This window comes from Myxocyprinus asiaticus, chromosome 1, assembly GCF_019703515.2.
Source record: "Myxocyprinus asiaticus isolate MX2 ecotype Aquarium Trade chromosome 1, UBuf_Myxa_2, whole genome shotgun sequence".
In the NCBI taxonomy this organism is placed as follows: domain Eukaryota; kingdom Metazoa; phylum Chordata; class Actinopteri; order Cypriniformes; family Catostomidae; genus Myxocyprinus; species Myxocyprinus asiaticus.
In genome coordinates this window covers 14898485-14926373 of record NC_059344.1, presented here as the reverse complement: position 1 = coordinate 14926373, position 27889 = coordinate 14898485, and the positions used below count along the sequence as shown (strand labels likewise).

Here is a 27889-nt window from a genome sequence, read left to right as displayed (position 1 = left end):
ATATATATATATACACACACACACACAAACTTCACAACAAGAGAGTATTGTTTAAGGAGATTTATTAAAGCAAGTGATGATGACATACAGCAAAACTTCTAAGCATATTATTTTCTACATATACTGCTTTTTTTTATCATTAGGGGAGATCAGCACAGCATCTTATATAGACAAATAAAACAGGCAAAATAAATAGGGGTAGAGTGGCACACAAAAAAACATGTCAGTGCTTTTGCAAACCACAAACCACAAACACTTTGCAAACAAATATGTTTAATGTTTTATACGCTGTGATACACAATGACTGGGTTTTTAAAAAAAAAGAAGTGAAAAACATTCAGTTTCTGTCATAACAAAAGCTATATATTTTCACTATACAACTCTGTAGATTTTAGACAAAGCCTGTCATATTGCACTGAGCCTCTGTAACTGAATATGGAAGCACAATAATGATTTTAATCCAAAACATTTCTCAAATCTAGCCAACTGAATGTTAGATTTTGATGTTAAAACATTATATTATGTTATATTAACGTTCAGAGGATTGTACCTGGGTATTTTGTTACTAGATAGACTAGCATATATCATAGGATACATACAGCCATACACCATATCAATAAGCCAAAAGCAAAAATACTTTTTCTAAACAAAACTTTATTGGGAGTACAGACGGAAAAAGAAAAAAAAAAAAAAAAAAAAAAAAAAATCACACACCAGCCTATAAAATACAACAATTTATAGGGCTTACTGTGGTCCGTCGGCAACAGGGGTTGGTTGCCACATAGTCATTTTCTGGTAATTTGATTACTATATGTTATGTTGATGATTTGTAAACCTGCTTGAGCAATAGTAGCTGGCCAGCATTTTTTATGGAGTGAGTGTGATTGGGGTTGGTTGCCTTATTGATTTTGTGGTTGTTTGGCACATCAGTATTTCAGCTGAATTGGCTAGCATATCAGATATAAAAATAATACATAATTCATTACCATCACACAGTATTTATGTATAAACTTAATATATCTAAACAGACACACACATACTGCATAAACACACATGCCTTGTACATACAGTATATAATGTATGTATATATTTAAACCATTATTAATGTGTGTTATTTGGCATATTGCACACATGATAAAAATTGAAAACACATCTTTTATATATGGTTTTAATTTTATACATTTCTGTTTATAAATAATGGTTAACACAGTATTTATTCAAGTAGATAAATGTAAATTATTTTAGTGATATGGGGCTCTATTTTAAGAGTGCTAGCGATAAGCTCAGCGCAATGCCATAAGTCATACACGCAAAGTCAGTGGGCATGGCCAGGAAGTTTTGGCATTTTTGTGCAAGATGCGCAAAGTCTAGGCGCATGTGGGTTTGGCAAAATTTTGCGTGCAACGCGCAAATATCCTGGATGAAGGTAGCACGCTGTATGTATGCTGCATGTAGCTCATTACATTTATTTACACTGTAAAAAAAATTACATGCACTTCAACTTAAATTCAGTTTAACTGCTGCCTTAAAGTTTTAAGTTAAATCAACATAGCTTTACAAGTAATTTTAAAAATTATTTTTACAAAAATAATTACAAAAAATAAATTGCATTATTTTACATTTAGTCTTAAAAACCGTCTAAATGTAAAATAATGAATTGAGAAAACTTATGAGTTGAAATAACTTTTAAATCCGTATTGATTTAAATTAAAACTTTAAGGCATCAGTTAAACTTAATTTTTTAAGTTAAAGATGTATTATTATTTTTTTGTTTTTTACAGTGTAGGAGCAACAGTGTGCCGACTTTGTTATGAGTTTTTAGGTCAATTTTTGGGTCGTGCACCTGGATTCAAACATGTTTGGATGTGCATGCTTTCTATGATTTTTGATTCTGAATGAAGGCAGCACATTCAAAAGTCACTAGTGCCAATGTACTGTTACATTATGAACAAGATAAACATGATAGATAGACAGATAGATAGATAGATAGATAGATAGACAGACAGACAGACAGGTAGGTAGGTCGGTCTTAGGTAATGTTGTGATTGAAATTCCTCCTTGGCTGTCATGAAACGCTTTTTATATGCAGGAAAAGTTACACCACCGTTAGTACTAATTGGATATTGGCTACGTTAAATTATAGAGAATGTAAGTAAAATTAATCACATTTTATCAACTGACACACAAATCATGGCTAGTATAACAGTGATGGTATAGGCACGCACTTCACTTCTAATGGTCACTTTGGATTTTAAAAAAATGTATTTACTTTTTTGACTACATAACTTTAATCATTAATTAACAATGGTCATTAAATATGTTGTGGTATTGCATTCCTTTATCTTCTATGTAAAACTTTATATTTAATTGCACAAGCGTTAATACAGTTAATAAAAACCAAAACCAAAACCATCTAAAACAATTTTCATGAACTAAAATAAAAAAGTAAAATGACTGGAAAAAATAAATAAAACTAAACTAAATTAATTTTTCATAACCCCAAAACTAACTAAAATAAAATAAAAATGATCTTGAATGAATTTTTTGTTTTTAATACTCTTGGGTGAATATGGTCAAGTAGAAACTTTTGGAAATTTTATATTTTTTGATGCATTTAATTATGATCCAAACACACATAATCTAACATTACACCTTTATAGAAAGCTTAGGATGCCTTCTACCTTAAGCAAAAGCAAAAATTGAGAAATTCTTAATACTGAGAAGTAAAACTTTCGAAGAGCCTCTTTTCACAAAATCCCAGAGGAACAATGATTCTCTAGAAAATATCTACAAAATATTTGAAATAAAATGTCTTCTACACTGTTTCATCATAAATAATTATGTAACATTTACAAACACTCCACCTCAAAGTCCAGTCATTTTTTTTAAATCTTGCTTTTCCCACCGATGTTCATGAAATGAGTTCTGCCACACATCCCAGTGTAAAATTTAAAGAGATAATTTCCCCAAATATGAAAATTATCTACTCACCCTCAAGCCATAACAGATGTTTATGACCTTCTTTCCTCTGCTGAACACAAAGATTTTAGAATAATATCTCAGCTATGTAGCTTTATACAACACAAGTCAAAAGGGTCCAAAGCTTTGAAGCTCCAAAAAGCACATAAAGGCACCATAAAGTAATCCATAAGTGGCTTAATTAATATCTTTTTTTAAATTAGACTGTCTTTTTGGGTGAGAACAGACAAAAATGTAACTCCTTTTTCACTAAAAATATTGCAATTACAGTATACAGGAAAGACCAGCAAGGTGACTGCTAATATCAAGATAAAGGGTGCTGCCTTTATGTGCTTTTTGGAGCTTAAAGGTTTTGTACTGTGATGACTTGCATTCTATGGACTTACAGATCTGACAGATTCTTCTAATATCTTTGTATGTGTTCAGCAGAACAAAGTCAGACTCATCTGGGATGGCATTAGGGTGAATAAATGAAAGATTTCTATTTTTTGGGTGAACTATTTCACAGCCAGCTCACATGATCAGTTGCGTCACAGCCAGCTCTCACACGCGATCAGTTGCGTCACAGCCAGCTCTCACGCGCGATCCGTTGCCTCACAGCCAGCTCTCACACATGATCCGTTGCCTCACAGCCAGCTCTCACACACGATCCTTTGCGTCACAGCTCTCACACATGATCCATTGCGTCACAGCCAGCTCTCACACACGATCCGTTGCGTCACAGCCAGCTCTCATACACGATCCGTTGCGTCACAGCTCTCACACACGATCCACTGCGTCACAGCCAGCTTGCACACACGATCCGTTGCGTCACAGCCAGCTCTCACACATGATCCTTCGAGTCACAGCTCTCACACACGATCCGTTGCATCACAGACAGTTCTCACACACAATCCGTTGCGTCACAGCTCTCACACACGATCCTTCGCGTCACAGCTCTCACACACGATCCGTTGCATCACAGACAGTTCTCACACACAATCCGTTGCATCACAGACAGTTCTCACACACAATCCGTTGCGTCACAGCCAGCTCTCACACATGATCCGTTGCATCACAGACAGTTCTCACACACAATCCGTTGCGTCACAGCCAGCTCTCACACACGATCCGTTGCGTCACAGCCAGCTCTCACACACGATCCGTTGCGTCACAGCCAGCTCTCACACATGATCCTTGCGTCACAGCTCTCACACATGATCCATTGCCTCGCAGCTCTCACACACGATCTGTTGCGTCATAGCCAGCTCTCACACATGATCCATTGCGTCACAGCCAACTCTCACAAATGATCCTTTGCGTCACAGCTCTCACACATGATCCATTGCGTCACAGCCAGCTCTCACACACGATCCGTTGCGTCACAGCCAGCTCTCACACACGATCCGTCGCGTCACAGCCAGCTCTCACACATGATCCGTTGCGTCACAGCCAGCTCTCACACACGATCCGTTGCGTCACAGCCAGCTCTCACACACAATCCGTTGCATCACAGCCAGCTCTCACACACGATCCGTCGCGTCACAGCCAGCTCTCACACATGATCCGTTGCGTCACAGCCAGCTCTCACACACGATCCGTTGCGTCACAGCCAGCTCTCATACACGATCCGTTGCGTCACAGCCAGCTCTCATACACGATCCGTTGCGTCACAGCTCTCACACACGATCCACTGCGTCACAGCCAGCTTGCACACATGATCCGTTGCGTCACAGCCAGCTCTCACACATGATCCGTTGCGTCACAGCCAGCTCTCACACACGATCCGTTGCGTCACAGCCAGCTCTCACACACGATCCGTTGCGTCACAGCCAGCTCTCATACACGATCCGTTGCATCACAGCCAGCTCACACATGATCCGTTGCGTCACAGCCAGCTCTCACACACGATCCATTGCGTCACAGCCAGCTCTCATACACGATCCGTTGCATCACAGCCAGCTCACACATGATCCGTTGCGTCACAGCCAGCTCTCACACACGATCCGTTGCGTCACAGCCAGCTCTCATACACGATCCGTTGCGTCACAGCTCTCACACACGATCCGCTGCGTCACAGCCAGCTTGCACACACGATCCGTTGCATCACAGCCAGCTCTCACACATGATTCTTTGCGTCACAGCTCTCACACATGATCCGTTGTCTCACAACTCTCACACACGATCCGTTGCATCACAGACAGTTCTCACACATGATCCTTTGCATCACAGCTCTCACACATGATCCGTTGTCTCACAACTCTCACACACGATCCGTTGCATCACAGACAGTTCTCACACACGATCCGCTGCGTCACAGCTCTCACACACGATCCGCTGCGTCACAGCCAGCTCTCACACACGATCCTTTGTTTCACAGCCAGCTCTCACACATGATCCGTTGCCTCACAGCTCTCACACATGATCCTTTGCGTCACAGCCAGCTCGCTCACACGATCCGTTGCGTCACAGCCAGTTCTCACACACGATCCGTTGCGTCACAGCCAGCTCTCACACACGATCCGTTGCGTCACAGCCAGCTCTCACACACGATCCTTTGTTTCACAGCTCTCACACACGATCCGTCGCGTCACAGCTCTCACACGTGATCCGTTGCCTCACAGCTCACACGCACGATCCGTTGCGTCACAGCTCACACGCACGATCCGTTGCGTCACAGCTAGCTCTCACACATGATCCGTTGCGTCACAGCTCTCACACATGATCCTTTGCGTCACAGCTCTCACACATGATCCTTTGCGTCACAGCTCTCACACATGACCCGTTGTCTCATAGCTCTCACACACGATCCGTCGCGTCACAGCTAGCTCTCACATGTGATCCGTTGCCTCACAGCTCTCACACACGATCCGTTGCGTCACAGCTCTCACAAATTAGAAGCTTGCGTCTTGCGCGTTCTTAAAGTGTGTGCGTGACGCAGAGGCAGCTGAACTTTGATTAGTGGTTTCAGTGGAAGTATGAATCACACTTAAAATGCACTGGACAGGACTTTGTCAAAAGGATATTAACCAGTGAGAGCTCTCCCTGCCACGGAAAGATTTTACCCCTATTGCAAAAATGTATATAGAGTAACGTTCATTCTATGAGACCAGGGGGCGTATTACAGAAACATCCTAACTTGGGACTCCCATCTTATTTGCTTTGTTACCATGCCAATTTCAGTTAGGATCTCATATAAGAAAAAAAAGCCATAACAGAACAACATTTCTTACGTGCATTATCTTATCTTAACTACAGTTAGGGTTTGCTTCTGTAATATGAATTTGTGTAAAATCCGAATTTAACTGAAGACTGAAGATAGGAAGTTTTCTGTAATACGCCCCCTGGTGGGACTATTTAAGAAGACATAGGCTATGCGTGAGTAATGTGACCCTACAGTTTAAACCTTTAATAAAATGGGCCAACAACAACAACAACAACAATAATAATAATAATAATAATAATAATAATAATAATAATAAAATATGGTGAACAAATGAGATAGTAAAACTGTTCAGTGAGCGACTCCCTCTTTCTCTCTCTCGTCCTCCTCTTCTTTCTTGCTCTAATGGCTGGTTCAAATCACCTCAGTTTGCTTTTAGTCTTTTTGCAAGGCAGTGACAAATTGCACGTTGCGTAATGGTAGTAAGGCTACAAGTACAAAGTGCCTTTAACTCTAACCAGATTGTCTATTCATATTTAGATAGGTGACATGAGTAGTCCAATACTACTGAATACAGAGCCCCTTATAATTCACATAGCGTACATTCACGTTACATGCATTTATTCCGTCACTTTCATTAATCTGTATGAAGTTGATCATCAATTCAACTGAAACCCCTTCTTACCAAACCCATTATTATTTCTTTAAATTCTGTAAATATTAATACATTTCGGCGCCTCGACAAGGTTACAATTAACTTCCATGTTTGTTAGTATTTCCATATTATTATCATCATGTTGAGAAGACAAACTCTTGGACATACTGGCCAAAGTTTCAGCACCATTTGGACCGGACAGCTCCCGATTTACGTGCTGGTTTGAGAAAGAGGTGTTACTCCTTCGTAAAATAATGAGCAACGTTAGTTATGATCGTAAAAGCTTTAGCTGAATCATTATTGGGAAACCCACTGTTCTCTTGATTTTTTTTATTTTTTATTTATTTTTTTTATTTTTTATTTTTTTGCGTAGCATGAATATGAAATACAAATGAATGTTGCCTATTCCCCTTTTTGATGATTTGTTTTAGTTGAGCATCTCCACCTTTGTGTGTGCATCTTTTCGGTTTTATTGAGCCTACACACTGTTGCGAGCAAAATTAGAATGTATTACAATTCTGAACTGTGTTTATCTTTTTCAAATGCCATTTTTTTTTTCACATTGTTAATTTTAATTACTATATTGTCAGAATCTGTTGATTTAACAAGTGGATATTTAAATCTTCATGTAAGCCAATGTTGCAAACAAAAGAAATACTAAACTATATTCAAGGACAGGCCCCTATCTTGTTTAAGAGGGGGAAATTTAAGTGTCCCACTTCACCAGTAATAAAACAATTCTGGGATTTGGTCAAAAGAGATCAAAGGTTCTTCTTAGTATTTAGGCCTTTTTTTTAATTTTTTATTTTTTACAAGGAGACATCCTAAGCATTCAATCAAGGTATAAATATCAGGTTATACGGCATTTGGTTCGCACTTAAAACTTCTAAATGTAAAACTTGAAAAAATGTCTCACATTGCCCATGTTTAGCTAATTTGACCTGAAGGAAGGACCAGAAATAATCGAAGTACGTAATAAAATATGTAGCTACACACTTTCTTTACAGAGAAGCACTTGATAGGCCTATTTAACCCGTTCTCTCTCGTCAAATGATGCTTGTGCAAGAGCTGCGCACGACAAGAGACAAGCATAAACTGTTCCTATTTAAATTTCATTTTGATGTTCAGTCACTCTTGTATTAATATATAAATGTAGAATGTGACACAGGAAATGTAGCAGTTATTAAAAACCTTGTACGTAGTTTTTATTTTATTTTATTTTATTTGTATTTTTTTTAACGTTTTATTAGGCTGTTAATTGTCTAACACAATTGTTTTAAAATATTAACATTTAATAATAAATATTAATCAAATTTAGCTGAAAATGCTTCGGTAACACGAAGCTTCGATACAACACACTGAGCTAGGCCAGAGGTTTGACGTGTGTTTCTAGAAGAGACTTGATGCGGATGTTTTGGGTTTTCCTCTTACCGTTTTTTTTTTCATCTCTCAGACGAGCCTCTTTTGCCGGAATGATTACTTGGTATTTCCAGAGTCCTAATGCATCGACACAGCAAAATCCTCCAGCTGATTTTATCATGAACTAAACTCATCACAACTGATCACAGGTGGAATTCATTGACTCATTTTAGAAACGAAAGTCTTCAAAGTAAAATTGCAATTTGTAAGGGGGTGTTACACACAGTGCAGAGTGTTTATACACTGATTTTCATTATTTAATGACAGATCAGATGTCCTTTTGTTGACGTCATCCATTTATTTGAATTTAGTTTAAGTGTAAAAAAAAACAAAACAGGGTCACATCTATGTCTTCTTGTGAAATCAATGTCTCTCTGTTGCCATAGTTATACTAAGAGTAGGCCTGCATAATAGGCTGCTTTATCGGATGCCATTTAATTCAGGCCTATCACGTGGCATATGCAGATGGCGGAATATCGTTTTAAATAATTTTTATTTTATTTTACACACACACACACACACACACACACACACACACACACACACACACACACACACACACACACTATATATATATATATATATATATATATATATATATATATATATATATATATTAACACAAACACTTTTAATTCTTGTAAATAGTGTAATGCACTTATATCCTTTCTGTAGTGCAACTGTGAAAGACCCAATAAATATTTATTGTTATATTTAAGTTTTTGCTGTTTGTGCATTATTCCTTATATTTTGTCACCATATGTGATATCCTGGTATAAAGTGTTTTTATTTTTATTTTTTATTTGTATTTATTTTTTTATAAATGCGATTGCATCACATTTATATCCACATCATAAAAAAACCAATAAACAATTAATAAATAATTATTAGGTTTACTGAATTATGCATAATTTAAAACTGGTAACATGATCGATAAATCTTTGTGGGTCATCTGTTTGTCAAGGAACTTTCATGGGAAACTAAACAACTGTTAAGATGAAAAAGACACTGTACACAAAATATTCCATATTTCCAAGCATGGTTATAAACGGCTAGAAAAAAGATTATTCAACAAAATGCAGCCAGCATGGTAGTCAAATATTTACACTGACATATATTACATCAAGAAACAATGTTAGAGCAAAGTGCAAAATCAATGAAATGATTCCCATTCAGTTATAGCCCTCATGAATCAATTACAACAATCAACACATACAACTTTTGTGCTTACAATTACACATCATCATCATCATCATCATCATCATCATAATTGTGAAAGAAAATGCATTAGGCACATATCCTAAAAATATTCACAAATTATATACACAGTGTACACAACGTATTGGCAGTGCTGATAGCATTACAGAGCTACGACATTTGGCTTTCATTTGAAATCCAAGATGATGTTGCATAGGAATGATGACTTACAGGAATCGTACAGTACATTGGAGTGAAATGGATCCAGTGTTGTTAAACAAAACCCTGTAGTGCCATACAAAGAACATCTGAAAACCAATTTGCTATTAATGAGGTGAAAATAGTGAATAGCCCCATATATTATGTTTTCCCATGCAAGGAAACTCTCTATCCATCCAAATATGTTTCCTTTATGGACAATCAAAGATAAAATTTTATTTACACATCATCCAGAACCGCCCTTGCAATATCAAGCAGCAAATACAGTATATAATTTATCCAATGTCTCCGTGGATGTTTGTTAATCTTTCACATTGAACCCAAGATATGTACATGACAAAGGCCAAAATGGTCAATGAGGTATACTCATACACCAAATTATGAACAAACTCTTCTGCATCATACTGTGCTTTTGCCAAGATGTGTTGAGAACTTCCTTAAGTACCAAGCGAAGCCTTACACTCCTCCCACTCTGGATAAAACACATTTCAGGTATATAAAAGCAACAAAGCATAATTTTTCTAGTATAGAAATTCCCAAATGACAACAGCAAGTTATGTTAAAATGTTATAAAACTGCCTTTGATAGGGTTAGTTCACCCACAAATGAAAATTCTCTCATTATTTACTCACCCTCATGCCATCCCAGATGTGTATGACTTTCTTTCTTCTGCAGAACACAAGTGAAGATTTTTAGAAGAATATCTCAACTCTATAGGTCCATAAAATGCAATGAATGGTGGCCAGATCTTTGGTTTTGGTTGAAAACAGACTTAAATGTAACTCTTTTTTCACTGTACATCTCGCCATTGCAGTCTCTAGGCACTGTCATGATTTCAAGCTTGTTACACTTCAAGATACGCTAGATGGTGCTAGGAAGTGTAATTGAGCTTGAAATCCTGATCGCCAAGGAGACTGCTGATGTCAAGATTTGTAGTGAAAAAGGAGTTATATTTTTGTCTGTTCTCACCCAAAATAGATTGGATCGCTTCAAAAGACGTTGATTAAAACACTGTAGTCATCTGGATTAATTTTATGCTGCCTTTATGTGCCTTTTGGAGCTTCAAAGTTTTGGTCACCATTCACTTGCATTGTATGAACCTACAGAGCTGAAATATTCTTTTTAAAATCATTGTTTGTGTTCTGCAGAAGAAAGAAAGTCATACACATCTGGTATGACATAAGGGTGAGTAAATGATGAGAGAATTTTAATTTTTGGGTGAACTATCCCTAGCCTCTGGACGAAACAGTGAGTCGCTATTGTAATTATTCACTGTGCTGAACAGAAAAACAAACAAACAAACAAAAAAATTCAAAACATATGGAGGTTACAATCGCCCTGCCACTGTTTTATTCCTCTTCATCTTGTCACATTATTGTGCCTCAAAAATGTGTGGCGTGATATGATGACTATGAGGCTGTTTTTATAGGCAAACTCAAGGAGTAGCGTAGAGCCCTGTAGTTTAATTACAAAATATATTTAAATCAGTTTTTTCCCGAAGTATAAAACATAGTGCCTTGGAGTACAAAATGGAGTAAGGCAGCAGGTTCCATTCAGCACCAAAAAGAGAGCAAAAAATATATAGACATGCTTTGTGCTACAGTAGAATACTTGTATAGAGTACAGGAGTTCAGATGGATCATGCATTGTCAGCAGTTAAGGTCAGGGTTCAGCAGGTAAGATCAGGAGTGATGGACATGGTGGGTTAAAAAAAAAAAAAATATATATATATATATGCATAAGAGCAAAAAAAAAAAGCACATCCCAGGTGGTATCTGAGGTTTTATTTCTAATCATCAAAATAAATTAGTTTAAAATGATAAAAGTGTAGCACCATCTCATTTCGACCATATTGTTATGGATATTAAACGATGGGATACTATAAAGCTGGTTTTGTGAGGGTGTACGGACATGAGAAGAAGGCTCATCAGTAGTGGGAAAGTCAACAGGAGGAAACACTGATGCCATCCATTGAAGAATTGCATTGTGTGTGAAATTTTCTCTGACGATCCGATTTGAGGTACAGAAAATCCTTAGGATGTAGAACTTCTGTTTTTGTTTAATGCTGAAGTAAGATTCCTAATATCGAAGTGATAGCACACACGAGGCAGCTTGAAGTACTGTTGAGTTTTGGCGCATATATTTTCTCTCTCTCTCTCTCTCTCTCTCTCTCTCTCTCTCCATCTTTTTAAATGAAGCATCATTTCTTTCTCAGGGTTACCAGCACCCTTTTTTGATGTAGAAGTGATGTAATGAATTGATTCTGCTGCCTTAGTCGGCATCAATGTTCAAACTGTGTCCTAAGAGAAGGAAATTTAAAGGCATATCAGATCAGGCTGGATCATAGTGTGGACTCCAGTGAAGAGTCCAGGATATCGTCATGGTGACTGTTGCTATTGGAGTCGCTGTCATAACTCTGTGGACTGGAACAGCTGGCTGCCTCCTTCAGTCGCAACAGCATGTTCATCTGTGCAAAGAATACATGACAACAAAAAATAGGTCTGTTGGATGTCTTAATGTATGTCTGAGAAGAAATCTGTGAAAGTACACTTGGTCCCATTGTTTAATATTTAAATAGAACTGCACCTGGAATATGCTTTATCATTTTGGCAACAACAGATACAATAGCGACACCTTTTGGCATGGTTGCAGCATTAGGCAAAAGCAAAATTTACAGATGCCATTGTTGTAATATCATATTTGCAAGTTTGTTTGTAAACTATGATTCATTAATTCCACATCCAAAAGTGCCTGATAATACAGATGTTAATATATATAAATGTATATTTATATATATATATGCAAAGTTTATTTCTTTATTATTTGTACAATGATTAAAAAAAATAAAAAAAACAAAAAAAAACAGGGAAAATGAAAGCAAGGGAGCACTACTATGATGTACTGTTTAAATAGTTTACAATTTATTAATTTTTTATTTTATTTTGCATTGCAGTGATGAGAATATCATAATGACCATCTTTTTCACATTGCAATATTGAGAATTGGTGGGTTAAATGTGTATAAGTGTTATAAGTGTCATGAAAATAATCCCACAATGTTAAAATCTTTATGGTTCTAAAAATAGGCTTCATCTTCTATTTTCAAAGTCTAATTTGTTTCATTTGGAGTAAAATAGGATAAGGCCATTTTCTTGACAGGTTTCCTGAGAATCACCCCATGATGGATTAACACCCTTACGTACAATAAAACAGTTTTTATAAATTAATCGTATAGCTAATAGTTAAATTTTTTGACACACTCCTGTCAGTACTAAAATCTGTCTCTGTTTAAGTGTGTGCTACTCACCAGTGGGTCGGCATCACTGTCACTCTGAGTACTCTGCTTGTTGAAGCCCTCTCTAGATGCAGAGTATCCATCAAAGCCCACATCCTCTGGGCGGAGCTGCAACAATGCTGGCCAATCAGGGTGTTGATGAGTGGTCGCCCATGGAAATGTCTCCAGCACCCACAGTGCAGGATCCTCCCATGCTGCTCTGCGCCCGTAAAGCTATACATAAAGAGACCAATATTTAAGTACATTTTACTATAAATTTTCCTCCCTGCCCAGTAGGTTGCAATATGCATAGAGAATGTGAATCGCCAAAAACAAAAAGAAGAATCTGAAAGTGAAAGTGGAGCTTGATAGTAAAAAAGGACTTAAACCTTGATCTGTTTCTCACCCACACTTATATCACGTCTGAAGACATGGATTTAATCACTGGAGTTGTATGGATTACATTTATGCAGCCTGTGGCAGCGGGGGCGTGGTCGAGCATCCGTCCGGAGAGAGAGAAAGTGGTAAGGGCGCTTAAACCTGAGCTAGATTATGTCTAACACCTGTCTCTAATTCCAGTGAGCATGGGGAGAGCGGCATATAAGCGGCCACGCCACCAGCTGCCACACTGCCTTTATGTGCTTTTGGAGCTTCAAAATTTTGGTACCCATTCACTTGCATTGTATGGACCTACAGAGCTAAAATATTCTTTTAAAAATAACTTTGTTTGTGTTCTAATATATTTGGTAACTGATGCCATTGTAGAAATACCCTATTCACAGTTGTATTTGTCAACCACTGCAAAGTCTTTATGTGCACTCCTGTGTCATATGAGTGTACATCAATCTAAACATACAGTATCTGTCATATTCATTTAGGTGTCAAACTGTGTTATTGCACCTTTAAGACTGGCTTTGACATAAGAATCTTAATATAAAAAGTGACTGAGGAAGAGGACATAGATTATGCTACAGAGAGGTCTAAATTTACCTGCAGTCCCTCTCTAACAGCCTCCAGCATGTAGGGAATGATGGAGTAGTTCCACAGGTCTGTGAACCACACACGTGACCCATCTACATCCATCGGACAAGACAAAAACAGACGCGGACCTGGATGGAAAAACAGACAAACATGAGACCCATAATCACAAACGGACAAATTGTAACACGCTAATGGTCAGTTGTGTATTTGACTTTTTGTACCAATGGTCACATCAGAGGAGCTGTGGGCCTCCAGAAAATGGTTCAGGTGGTGCCAGACTTGAGGGATCCAGTCTATGATCTTCACCAGCTCTGGGTTCCTCGTTCGGCTGCCGATCTCTGTCTCGATCAGCTTCCTCCTCAGGAACCGGCCCAGGAAACCTTTCACCGGCTCCATGTGATTAGCACACAACACCCACCTATGGCAGATGTCTTATTATCTAACAATTCTCTCAAAGTAACACAAACCTAAAGACTTGAAATTTCTGTTTCACACTGCTACATCTCAGTAAATATGTAGGCTAACCATGGACTAGCATAGTAGCAAATGCGAAAAATGAACTGGAAGCAATATCAGCCATGATTTAAAATCTCTTTCTTGACTCAGTATTTGAACTGCCAGAGTTTAGACATTTTAACATAAAATTGGACTGAAGGTGCACAATAAATATGCAAAAGTTTTTTTTACATTTTGAATTGCTACCTGGAAGCCACTAGCAATGTGCATAGTGACATCATGTGCACAAAAGAGCATACTTCTGTTTGAAATGTTTATTGTAGCACATTGCATACTGTTTCACTGTGCAATGTGCAAGTATTGCATTCTCAACGTAGCGGTTGTTATTGAGCTAATTGGGTTTCTTGGTCTACAATAGCACATCAGCGACACCTAGAGGTCACTCCATAGCAGTTTTCCCTTTCAGGGAAAATTTGTAACATTTTTAGCCCTAATTCAAGAAAAAAGAACTGTTGTACCTGAAGTTATGATGGAGCTGCAGGTTTGGAGCAGAGGATGTCACCTGGCTCATCGTGCCAATAATATACGGGCTACAGATGGCAGAAAAGAAGACGTTGATTGATGTACACTCATTACCATGTGTGCATTTCTATACTGGCATAAGTGATGATGTAAACCATTTAAAGTACCAGTCAAAAGTAAAGACTTTGAACTAATGGCTCAGGCTTAAATATGTGAAATTAGTTCTGCACGCAATTTTTTTAAAATGGATAGGCCAGAAAGTGAAAGAAAAGCAGCTAACAAGTGTCCAGCATACTTGAAAATTACGTCAATACTGTTTAAACAGCTGTCTAAAGAGTGTGTGAGAGACAAACTCACCAGCGCTGGTATTTGCAGTTGAGCAGGCCGCTGAATACCTCTCCCAGCGAGCTGACATGGTGCAGGTTGTCCAGAATAAGCACTAGAGGGGCTTCAGTCTCCTGCCCATCAGCTCTACACTGTTCCACGATGTTTGCTAAGTACTGATGCAACTCCTGATGGTGGGAAGACATGATTGTTTTAGTTGTGTAGCAAATAAATCTTTACTTTCAGTTGTGCAAGTATGTATAGAGCTCAAATCAGACATTTATTGCAACAAAATTCCAAATTTACATCGGAATCATTAGCATTGTAACAAATTACCACCCATATTTACACTTCATGCCTATTCACTATTCAGCAACTTGGCCAAGGTAGCAAAAAAAGCCTGTTTAATTCTCTTTTTTTTCTCTCCCCTTTTTCTCCCCAATTTGGAATGCCCAATTCCAAATGCACTCTAAGTCTTCATGGTGGCATAGTGACTCGCCTCAATCCGGGTGGCGGAGGACGAATCTCAGTTGCCTCCGCGTCTGAGACCGTCAATTCACGCATCTTATCACATGGCTTGTTTAGCGCATTACCGTGGAGACATAGCGCGTGTGTAGGCTTCACGCTATTCTCTGCGGCATCCATGCACAACTCACCACGCGCCCCACTGAGATCGAACCACATTATGGCGGCCACGAGGAGTTTACCCCATGTGACTCTACCCTCCCTAGCAACCGGGCCAATTTGGTTGCTTAGGAGACCTGGCTGGAGACACTCAGCACACCCTGGATTTGAACTCGCGACTCCAGGGGTGGTAGTCAGCATCTTTACTCGCTGAGCTACCCAGGCCCCCAGCCTATTTAATTCTAAGGGTGTGTTCAAGCTTGTAGTTCGGTTCTCTTGGTCCACTTGGTTCGGACCAAAAAAGAAAATGATACATTTAGTCCTGGTTCGCTTAACGTTCACATTGGCATTTTTAACACCGAACCTAAAGATACGAAACAAAAGGCATCAGGAAAAAGTCACAACCTGATTGGACAGCTTTTATGATGTATATTTTGTGACGGAACTTGCCGAACATCCAAAACAATGCTGGCTGCTGGGTGAAATGCACTCGTTAGATTTATATATGTATATATGGTGGTATTTTTTACCAGCTGAGAACAAACGAAGAGCTAATAAAATGTGTAAAGGAGTCAAAACAGCGGCAGGAATTCCTCCGTTGCACACACAAATTAAGATATACTGCAAGGACGGCTGGCGGCGGTTCCGACGCCTGTACCGAACTGTAATAGCAACATAGCTCCTATGATGAGAAGGACTAGGTATGCTTGAGGTCAGTACTAGGAAATTCCTGTTTTTGGTCCGTTTAGACATCTTTGGTCCATGTTGCGTTCATATATCAATCGAACCGCGCCAGAGTTCATTTGGAGATTGTCCGAGAACCACTGTTCAGGCGATCTCTGTCCGCTTGTTTGGTGCGCACCAAGGTTCGGATGGCAGCGTTCACACTTGTTCAAATGAACTGGACTAACAGAACAATCGCACCAGAGTTCGTTTTAATCAAACAAAACCTGCCAAGTGTGAACACACCCTAAGAGTCAGAAAAAGTGTGGGAAATGGTTATGTAGAACTAAATTACACCTTTTTGGTGAAAGAAACCTTGACTAAAATTATTCAGTGGTCCAACAGTATCTGGACACTTAATTCACAATTAAAAATGTATGAATGTAATTGCATTAAAAGCATAATATCAAACCAAGTGGCTTTTGAAACAAATTACAGACCTTTTCTCAGAGAAGTAATGTCACTTTTCTTTTTTTGCAGTTACTTTTTTACAAACTGATCATAAGCAAATTTTTAGTGGATGTTAGTTCCCTTCAAGTTCACATGGGTGTGCAGAGAAGCCACATGTGTAGTTCATTACATTAACTGTGGACATGCTGCACTAATGTTTGACAACTAAAAAGAATCAAAAATGCTTTTTGTTTTAATTTTTAACAGCATCTCCCCCCCATTGTCATCTTGGATTTACACTGACACCTAGTGGTGTGGATGCAGCATCATTCAAACACAATTCAATATTCACAGTCAGCCCACGTTTAATCGGTGTGCCCTACAAGTGGAGTCGGAAATATCGTAATTATGAGTTCCGAGCACATGAATTATCAAGCGAAGTTGTACTTTACAATTGGGAAACTCGGAATTCTAGATTATACCTGAGGTGTGATGCTGGAAGTGACGTGTCGACATGAAAGATGATGGAAACCAATGATTTTAATAAATAAATCGTATTCAGTATGTCGTATATAAGTGTCGCAGGTTTATCCACCTATGTTTATTCACTGGTACAACAGAAAAACAAGCTTTTGCCTTCGTTCAATGTGTATTTGTTTAATATTGGCTTCTTTCGTATTTTGTTCCCCTCTTGAATGCGTGACATGTCGTAGTAACGAATGCCCAACTCGGAGGTAGCAGCTTCCCAGGTGCACTTAAAGGAAGCATTAATCCTTGAGGGAAAGTGTCCAATAACAGAGTGGTTACTGAGATTAAAAGAGTGATAGGCCTATTCAGATGGTCATGTGATGCTAACATGGCCACACCCATAAGGGGACCCTCTCGATGTAGATTAAAACAGCTTTTATAAGGGTACTGATTTGAGTCTTGGAGTCTGGAGTCTCATGAAAGTTGTCATGATTTTATGCATGTGCTTCAAACTTCATATCTTTAGGAGTAAAACAATTTTAATAAGGAAAAAAATACTGAGTGCACCTTTAAAAAAATATACATTTTGTGAAATGTTTGGCTTAAAAGTGCTTGTGCTACCTTTCTTTCAATGTCACTTGGTTTGATATTTTGTTATTTAATGCAATGACATTCATACATTTTAATTGTGGCTTAATTGTCCAAACAATTTTGGGGTGACTGTGCGGACATATAAAAAGTTTGAAGAAAATGGATTTGTGTAGGAAGTGTAGATTATGCCCCCTGGCCTCAATAGACCCCAATAAGCTTTGTGACATATGAGTGACAAGTGACAAATGCTCACCTTGCTGGATTTATGATCAACATTGAAGGTGACAATGTTGCTCTCATTGGGCAGTTTGCCCTCTTGCAGTGTCAGGTGCTCTGCCAGTCTGTGGGCCAGATACGTTTTTCCAGTGCCACTGGGGCCAGAGAGGATTATTCTTCGATGCTCCTGGAGCAACGACACATAGCGCTGCAGCATGGGTTTTGGGATCAACGTCTCAAAGACAACAGAATCCTCTGACTGAGAGTTCACACCTGAAATGAGAGAAAAACACAATCACAACATTAGTCTCCACCTTAACGCTTAAACAGCACAACACAAATTCAATTAACTACAACAAAGAATGAATACCTTTCAGGGAGATATTGATGGTGTCATTCTCTCCAACAAGGTATCCACAGGGCAAGAGTTCAGGTGTGTTTGCTCCACTAGACCGGACCAGGTCTCCAATACGATATTCCTCCACACTGTCTGAGCCTAGTCCAAGCTGACTGACTGGATCAACATGCCTGATGTACTCCTGTAGAGAGAAGGAGAGATTAAAAAAAGAGTTCAAATGAGATTAAAAAGACATTTAAATTCAACAGTGATCCACCAATAGTTGTAGATAATGTTTGAATTACCAGAATGACAGACTGACTTTTTCTGTCACTTTTCTATATGGTTCTTTAGTGGTTTTATTTTGTGGAACTTTATTTTGATGCAAAACACAATGCAAATCAAATTCAATTGAAATAAAAAAGTTAATTTAAATTGAGGTGAACACTATTCTTTAGTCAAAAAATGTACATCTTTCTGCAACTTTCTTTAGTGTGCTTAGATGATACAATGTTCAAACTAAGGGATTTTATAGCAGTTAATGAGCCCTATTTAAAGAGTGCTATGCTTTAAGCACAGCGCTATGCAATATTTTTATGCAAGTATGTGTTAAGTCTAGGCGTAAGTGGGTTTGCGAAATAGCTAGCGCAAAGCGCTAATGGGCTGGGTCAAGTGCAATTAAATTCTGAGGTTCTTCTCCAGGTATTGCACCATCTGCATCCTGTTAAACATTACATTTCCTGTCAAGCGACATCGATATAAATGAAGATAGCCCATTCATAAGAATTCAGTAGTGTAAATGGGCTGTATGTAATGCATCCCCTGCTCTATTACTGCTTTGTTGCTTGCGCTGCTCCGAAATGCAACTAATGTGCTGTATATGTTCTCTATCGGCCTCTGTTCGCTCTCGTCCTGCTCAGCCATGTCTCTCATGCTTAAAATTTGCTTTGCTTCTCTCCCATTGTCATTGTTTTGTAATGCATATTTGTTATTTGATTTTCTGTTTAATGTTTTATGTTTAATTTCTATACAGGGTCCTTGAGCTTTGGAAAGGAGCTATACAAATTAAATGTATTATTATTATTAATCATAATAATTTACTGACACACAAATCATAGGTAGTATTAAAAGTGATCAATAGCTATTTGGCATTATATGTTGGCGGAATACCCAAACTGCAAATGAAGGAGTGAGTTTAGACTTTGCACCGACATTAGACGTGGTTCTCAGATGTCTTAGCGCAATGACCTACTTCTCAAGAAAATAGCAAACTGCACCTTGCACTACTGAAATAAATAACATACAATAAACCCACTGTTTGTGCCCATACACCCACAGATAGCGCAAACACTCCCACCCACACCCACTTACGCTTTGCGCTGCCACAAAAATTGTGCTTACAATTAGTGTTCTCACAAAAGTTGGATAAGACGTAGAGCACGGTCACAAAAATAGAGCCAAAAATGTCTTTCTGAATTGAACCCTCATGTTGTCTTATGGTCATTTTGACCCAAAGAGGATTATCTTTTGCCTTAAAATGCAAGTTAATGTTATCCTATTGGACTAAAATATTCTGACTTTGTTCACACAGGGTATCAAAATGTCCCTCCCAAAAAACTGCTAATTTTTAAAAAAATTTTGTGTTTGTTTTTTTTCCACTTTTTACACTTTTGGTGTTCCTGGTCTAAAATGACTGGCCTATAAAAATTGCTTATATTATTACCAAATATTGGATTAGATCTTTTTGTCAACTTGTTTTCTTTCAATTAGCACAGGTTTTGTATTTCTATTTGGAACTTATTGATCATAGGCCTCACTGACTTGAGCTTATGCACCTCCTTTTCTGAGTGAAAAAAAGGATCATTTGTGAGATCTAATCCAATATTTGGTGATAATATAGCATAATAAGAAATTTATAAGCAATTTTAATTGGCCAGTCATTTTTGACCATGAACACCACAAGTGTGACTTTCTGCAATTATTTACTAAATAAAAGTGTTTCAAAACAAAATTCCTGTTTAAACATTAAAGCACACTAGCATGATACATAGTACAGCATGTTTTCATATTTTATTTAATATTGCCAAAATTATCCTCAAATAATTATTTTTTCACTCAAAAATGAAGTGCATAAGCTCAGGTCAGTGAGGCCTATGATCAATACGTTCCAAATAGAAATACAAAACCTGTGCTAATTGAAAGAAAACAAGTTGACAAACAGATCTAATCCAATTTTTGGTGATAATATAGCATAATGAGAGATTTATAAGCTATTTTTATAGGCCGGTAATTTTTGACCGGGTAGGCCAAATTAGGTAAAAATTTTAAAGACTGCAGCACAGGAGTTAATAGGAGCCTGTGGAACCCTCACAAAGTGGTTGTATTATCAAATAAACCACCACAGCGATGTGTGAGAATTTTAGCGGCAAATTAATTTACCTTAAACAAGCGCCGTACTACACCATCAAGAATATCCCATTTGGTTTTTCCACTGACACCAATGCAACCAATCAGGAAGTCTCGAGGTGTGCAGTCCTGTGGGCATCAAGAAACAGTGTCACTTCAGTTAAACAAAACTCAATCAGAGGATTTATAAAATCTTGGTGATATAAATTCAAGGAAAACTGACCTCTTTCCATGCAATGTTCTCATGAAGACTGACAACAATTTTCACATGTCTGCTCTCTTTACGAGAGTCTCCACTGGAGTCATCCAGCAACATGTCTAAGAGAAGAGAGACTAGGTTTGTGATGCAGTTTTATGCAGTCTGTACCAATAAACAACATTTACGTAAAGGGATAGTTCAACAAAAAATGAAAATTCTCTCATTGTTTAATCACCATCATGCCGTCTCATATATGTATGTCTGTAACTCTTCTGCGGAACACAAACAAAGATGTTTTGAAAGATGTTTGATGTGTTTTTGTCCATACAATGTAAATTAATAGGGACTGAAACACTCAAACTCCAAAAAGGACACAAAGGCAGCATAAAAAGTAATCCATAAGACTTGAGTGGTTTAATCTATGTCTTCTGAAGCTTGTTCACTCGTCCTCACACTTACATGCATGTTCTCGTGAGAACTGATGTGAGCATGATGCAACCGGAAGTTCTTGTGAGAACATGCAAATGCACATGCATCAAGCGTGAGGGCACGTGAAAGAGCTTCTTCATGAATGTGCATGGGAGAGCTAGGTGAAAGTGAAGATTTTAGGTGAATAAGGACTGAATTGTTGCTTTGTTTCTAACCCAAACCCATCGTATCGCCTCAGAAGACATGGATTAAACAAATTGTGTTGTATGGATTACATTTCTACTGCTTTTATGTCCTTTTTGGAGCTTGAAAATGTTGATCCCCGTTACATTGCATGAAAAAATAAATAAAAAAAAATCAAAGATCCTTAAAAATATCTTTGTTTGTGTTCCACAGAAGAAAGTCACAAGGGTAAGTAAATGAGGAAAGAATTATAGTTTTTAAGTGAACTATCCCTTTAACATCAAAATAGGGATAATCTAGCCAGAACACACACATACCGAAGCTGGTGGATTCTGTGAGGTTTAGACTGTGTTGAGGGAGGCCAGATGTTGGAGTCGGTGTAGGGTTATAGACGGACACTTGAGAGGATGCCTGGCTCCCACTGGCTTGGCTTTCCAACTTAAGACGATCATTTTCTGTCTTTAGCTTCTCAATCTCCACCTATCAGACCACCAACACGAAGAGAGATAAAACACAACCTCATGAACGTTTATCCACAACTCAGCTTTGCAATTACAAATATGTGTTGCACTGTTAAAATCTGCTTTGCATTGAAGTGTTCATGTTAACTAATCTAATAAATCTGAGGCTTGGAGAGATTTGTGCCGTTATGTGTGGGTCAGTCTCAAACCTGCATGCGGTTCATGGCCTCCCGCAGCTGATCCAGCTGGTGGGCGGAGCTAAGGGCTTCCAGTCGAATGTCCGTCAACTTCATCTCCTTCTCTCGAAGCTCATTGCGCAGCTGCATTACAGTCTCTGCCTCTCCATCCAGACAGTCTGACAGTCTGGAGAGAAACCAGAAATTATTAAATAGATAGAAAAGACACACACCATATTTGGTGATTCCCTTTCGTGGAACTCCAGCTGTTTATGATCACTATGGGACACGTCCAAGGTCACATGGTCTGAAGCCCTTATACAAACACTCCAATTTATTGGCTGATGGTGCTTAAGTGACGCCCCCTAGGGAGCTATGTCACGGGCTCCATAAAGGTGCTCACTTTAGTACCACTGGGTCAGATTTTCTGTTCTTCAGTGCTCAAATTGTCTAAGCTGTCAAAGCAAGGATTATACTCCCTTATATCTCCCTTTTTAGTGGCAAACACATAAGGACGTCGTTGACACAGCGGGAATTTCAGAGAAATTTCAGTGTGTTTTTTTTCCAAACATTACAAGGAACCGACGAGGACAACGGCACTGTGTTGAGGCTCGCAATTTCTCACCACGAGGCGTAATCCCCACTTGTTCCAGTTCTATGGCCTCCAGATATGGAGCTCCGTGTGCTGGAGCCATTTGGAATTTCGGCTTTGTGTTTGAGAAGATAGGAGTGTGAATGGACACCGGAATCCTCCTAGTGTTTTTTCGCCCTCCCCCTGAGTGAAAGTGTGAGTCTCATCATACATGCTCTGAGGCCTAGCTCGGCGGGCATTTTCTGACGAACAACATGTGCTAGAGACCATGCGCATCGTGAGCTATTAAAAAAACGCTGTATGAGAGAATTCGTTGTTGGACGGTAAGGAAACAAAATGGGCCCCTTTGTCCCTATTGTCTTTTTCTGTGTTGTTCTGGGAGAATGCACATGAATAAGGCAATGGAGGAGCAGCCTCGGCCTCTCTCTCCCCTCCCCGTTCGAAGCACTGCTCGCGGCGGAGGGGATCATGCATGGACCGTTTAGCCTGGCAGCAGAACGAGGGAGCTGGAATAAGAGAATATTCCCCTGAGTGATGGCGAACCAACGTGCGGAGTGCTTCGTCAGTGCCATTTTCCTCTCAGAATTCTATCAGGAGATGCAAGGTATTTTAAATCTTTTTTTCTCTTGCCCGTTTCGTGGATCATGCGGGTGTTCTGGCAAGAGAAGTGATGCACACTGCTATCTCTGCTAAATTTTTTGATGGCGGCATGGATGCTGCTCTTTTCAGACAGCTGTTGGATCTACACACGATGGTTTTGCAGTCCAACCAAGCGCATCGTGTTAAGGAACGCCTTTGATTTCAGTGGCGTTGAATTTGGACTTTCCCTTGATTTCCCTCCCGTGGCTCGTGCTGGGGAACGATTTGGCCAAGGTGATGCTTTTATTTGTGAGGGTTATAGACAACAGACTTTGTGCCTCCTTCTACTAATCGAGGTTAGCAAATGCTTCCCCTCCCACATGTATCGCGTCTCACAGATGAGTGCTTGGGGTTCGTATTGGCGGCGTTCAGAGGTTCTTCACGCCTCGAACGCTCGAAGTTGTGTCTGTCTCCCTCCCATGACCAAGGGTCTCATGGCACGTTTAATATAACTCAATGTATAATATAAATAGGTCTACACACAAGCCTGATGGGTTTGCTGTGTAACGAAGGGTGAGCCCCCAATCAGTGAACGAAATTGGACTGTATAAACATATCCGTTTCTCCCCTGTTTGCCTTTTGGTCTATATTGGGATGAGTTCACCATTGTACACACCTCAAATGCCCGTCAACCAGAATATGGTTCAGTTTCCCTCCACAGCTTGCTCTGGGGAGTGAACATTAAAAAAACGCTTCCCGAATTCAGCCTCTGTCTCCAAGACCAAGGGTCTCGAGACATGCATAACAGAAATGTAAACATCTCAAACAAACATTCCCCCTAGTGTTCACACACTCTTCCCCATTCAAAATACTAGGGAAAAGGTTTATTCTGTCAGTGTCCCCTCCCTGTAAATGAATTTCAGGGCACTCATCACTTATGCCCATTCAACCAGCCACAGTAGTAGAGGCGCTAAGGCCCCCCTCTGCTGTGTCACTGGTTGTGGGGCAGTCATCAAAAGTAAGCCAAGCACGCCATCTAGTGGTTACATGTCGTGCTACAGGCGAGAGTCATGCATGAATTCCTCTGTGAGGTGCTGTACACGAAGGTCATCCAACCTATGGAGTCTGGAAGCGCCAGCGGTAATATTGGCACATAAACTGGCTTGAGATGCTCATGGTGCTGCTGTTGTTAAGGTTTTTTCTTCTGGAGATTCAGGACAGTCATGTCCTTATGAAGTTGGACAACAGGACGGTGGTGTCCTACATCAATCGCCAGGGATGAGTGCGCTCTCATGCCATGCTAAGGCTGGCACGTCACATTCTTCTGTGGGCACGGGACAATGTTTTATCTCTATGAGCCATACAAGTTCTGGGCCGGTTGAACTTGGGGGCGGATCTCCTGTCCAGACAGGGTCCGATGCCCAGAGAATGGACATTACATTCTCAGATTATGGAAAAAATCTGGAGGAGGTTCGGCAGTGGAAGTGGACCTGTTCGCTTCGAGCAAGATGTCGCACTGTCCCCTCTGGTTTTCTCTCTCGCCCCTGGCACCGCTGGGCAGTGATGCACTGGCGTATCAGTCTGCTGCACGCAGGTCTGCAGCGGGTTCGGGAGGATTGGGTTCGGCTTCTGTTAGTGGTGCCGTATTGCCATCTCAAGTATGGTTTTCGAATCTAGTCTGTCAACTGGAAAAGACGCCTTGGGAGATTCCAGTCAGAGCAAACATGTCATGGGCTTTGGCTAGAGATGCGACCTTGGAGGACATTTGTATGGCAGCAGGGTGGTCCTCTCTACATACATTTGTTAGATTTTATAATCTGGATGAGGGTTTGACTCCTACTTCCCAGGTTCTCTCTGTGGGAACAGGAGTAAATTCATAATTCCTTTTATTCAGACGCTTTAGCTCGCTTGTGCGCCACTATATGCTTGCCACACGGGCTTAGACAGCTGGCAGCTACTATTCGCATGGCGTGAATGTATTTTGTTCCCATAGTGACCATATGCAGCTGGAGTTCCATGAAAGGGAACATCTTGGTTACGTACAGTACATAACCATGGTTCCCAGAGGGGAAGAAGTTGCTGCGTAGCTGGCCATACATTCTAGCAGCTGCATAGGCTCATGCCTTTTGCAGACTTGATGGTGCGAAGCGAGCACCATTATGGAGCCCGTGACATAGCTCCCTAGGGGGCTTCACTAAAGCGCCATCAACCAACAAATTGTCGTGATTGTATTAGAACACTTGGATGATGTCCCATAGCAATCATACGCAGCATCTCGTTACCCTCAGGGAACCAAGGTTATGTATGTAACCGAGACGTTTCCCACCCACAGCTGCGATTCTACCCAATCACTGATGTATAGTCTCAAGATCAAATACATTGCTGGAATTTTAAGGACATTGCCCTGTCCTCATAACCCCAAATGTCCCAGTAATCTCAGAAGATTTTTACTGTATGCACCACAAATAGCAGCACACTTACAGAGAGCTGGAGTGTGTGTTTCGGAGCAGCAGTGCTGAGGTGCTAGTGCCGTTGTGAGGGAGTTTGGGGGAAGAAGGGAGAGAAGAATCTGTCATCTCTTCAATGTCTGAGTGGGACGAGGCAGACTTGGGTGATTTCTTCTTACTGAAGGCCTGCTTGAAGGAGCTCCGCAGCTGAAACACACACAAACACACACAAGACAGAAGAGCATGAAGCTGAGAGTTCCTAGAAAACATAAAAATGCAGGGCAGCACTCAAGTGGACGAGGGGCAGTACAGTGGGGACAAAAAGAAAAAAGAAAGGAGAAATAACATTGAATAAAAAGGGAATCAATCACCAATCACCCATATAAATGTTTCAAGATACAGTAGCCTTTATAATGTGTATTGTTTGTGTGTGTGTGTGTATACATACATACATACACACACACACACACACATATATATATATAAAAATCAAGAAATTCAAAATCAAGGCCTTCCAAATCAAGATTTCACAATTAAGAATTTCAAAATGAAGATGTTCAAAATCAAGAATTTAAAAATCAAAATGTTCAAAATCAAGAATTAAAAATCAAGATGTTCAAAATCAAAACATTTAAAATAAAGATGTTTAAAATCAAGTTCAAAATCAAAAATTCAAAATCAAGTACAAAATTGAGAATTCAAAATAAAAACATTCAAAATCAAGACTTTTAAAATCATGTAGTTTGAAATCAAGAATTCAAATTCAAGATGTTTATATACATTTTTTTTAAATCAATTTGTTCAAAAGCAATGGACCCACTTTATATTAGGTGGCCTTAACTACTATGTACTTAACCATTTGATACAATGTACTTATTATGTACATACATGTTGTTGCATTGTAATTACATTTAAAATACTTGCATTTAATTACATTTGTACTTACACTGTTAACTTTACCCCTAACCCTAACCCAACCTTTACCCCAAAACCTAACTCAAATACCTTATCCTAACCCTATCCTTACTCCTAAAACTACCCGTACCTCAACCTCAGTAGCAGCAAATGTGGGAATTTTGCAGAACAACATGTAGTTACACTGTAAATACTTAGTCTTGTATGTATTAAATGTTAGTACATAGTAGTTAAGGCCACCTAATATAAAGTGTGGTCAAATCAATTTACTCAAAAAATAGAATTCATGATTCCATGACTAACAGGTCAAGAAACCTTTTCTTTTGTGCAGATTTTGATATATTTTCTACATAACATTATTTATTAAATTTATACCTAGCTAATTCTGTAAATGAACTTAATGACTGAAAGTGACCCTGTAGTACTTTTTCTCAAACAGGGAAGATGTAAAAAAGAGGAAAAAGTGGATTATAAGGACACAGAAAGGGAGAGAAGGACAGCAAGCTAAGGAGTAGTGAATCTAACAATTAGGAGGGTTAGTGGTGTGAAGTTGGGTTAGCCAAGACAGGTTTCGCAACATTCTCTAAAACACGCTCTTACCTCATACACCTGCCATGTGAAGAGACAGCACAGCGAAAGAAACAGAGAGACACAGAGAAGCACATTCAGCCGTGTATGTATGTTTCCAACAGTGCAAAGGGACTATCACATCACTCAGCAGTCACAGTATCAGATCACTGTCTACTCTAGTGTACCACTTAATGATAGCAGGAAGGAAGTAAAGCTAACCTGAGACTGAGGCGTCATATACATAAACTCAAATTCTAAAATCTGCATGTCTCAGAGCATTTAATGTCAATCTAAGAGGCAAACCACTCAAGACAGTTTGAAACTGATCCCACAGATTCAGTTTCTTGCGCAAATATGCCACAGATGTACCAATTATGATAAAGTGATCCACTGCAATCTATTGAATCATGACATGA

General features: G+C 39.3%; 1 protein-coding gene across 1 annotated transcript in view; it reads right to left on the bottom strand.

The window, feature by feature from the left end:
• Positions 1 to 9074: 9074 nt before the first annotated feature.
• LOC127444711 (neuron navigator 2-like) overlaps positions 9075 to 27889 on the bottom strand; it is a 150070-nt gene continuing 131255 nt past the window's right edge. Inside the window, exons 25-37 of the mRNA XM_051704262.1 lie at positions 26023 to 26195; positions 22404 to 22557; positions 22051 to 22213; positions 21146 to 21240; positions 20956 to 21051; positions 18550 to 18718; positions 18217 to 18452; positions 15201 to 15355; positions 14840 to 14911; positions 14087 to 14283; positions 13875 to 13993; positions 12918 to 13118; positions 9075 to 12078 (exon numbers count right to left, since the gene is read on the bottom strand). Of these exons, the coding sequence (XP_051560222.1) occupies positions 11953 to 12078; positions 12918 to 13118; positions 13875 to 13993; positions 14087 to 14283; positions 14840 to 14911; positions 15201 to 15355; positions 18217 to 18452; positions 18550 to 18718; positions 20956 to 21051; positions 21146 to 21240; positions 22051 to 22213; positions 22404 to 22557; positions 26023 to 26195 (1956 nt within the window). The 3' untranslated portion in view covers positions 9075 to 11952. The remainder of the gene's footprint in view (positions 12079 to 12917; positions 13119 to 13874; positions 13994 to 14086; positions 14284 to 14839; positions 14912 to 15200; positions 15356 to 18216; positions 18453 to 18549; positions 18719 to 20955; positions 21052 to 21145; positions 21241 to 22050; positions 22214 to 22403; positions 22558 to 26022; positions 26196 to 27889) is intronic.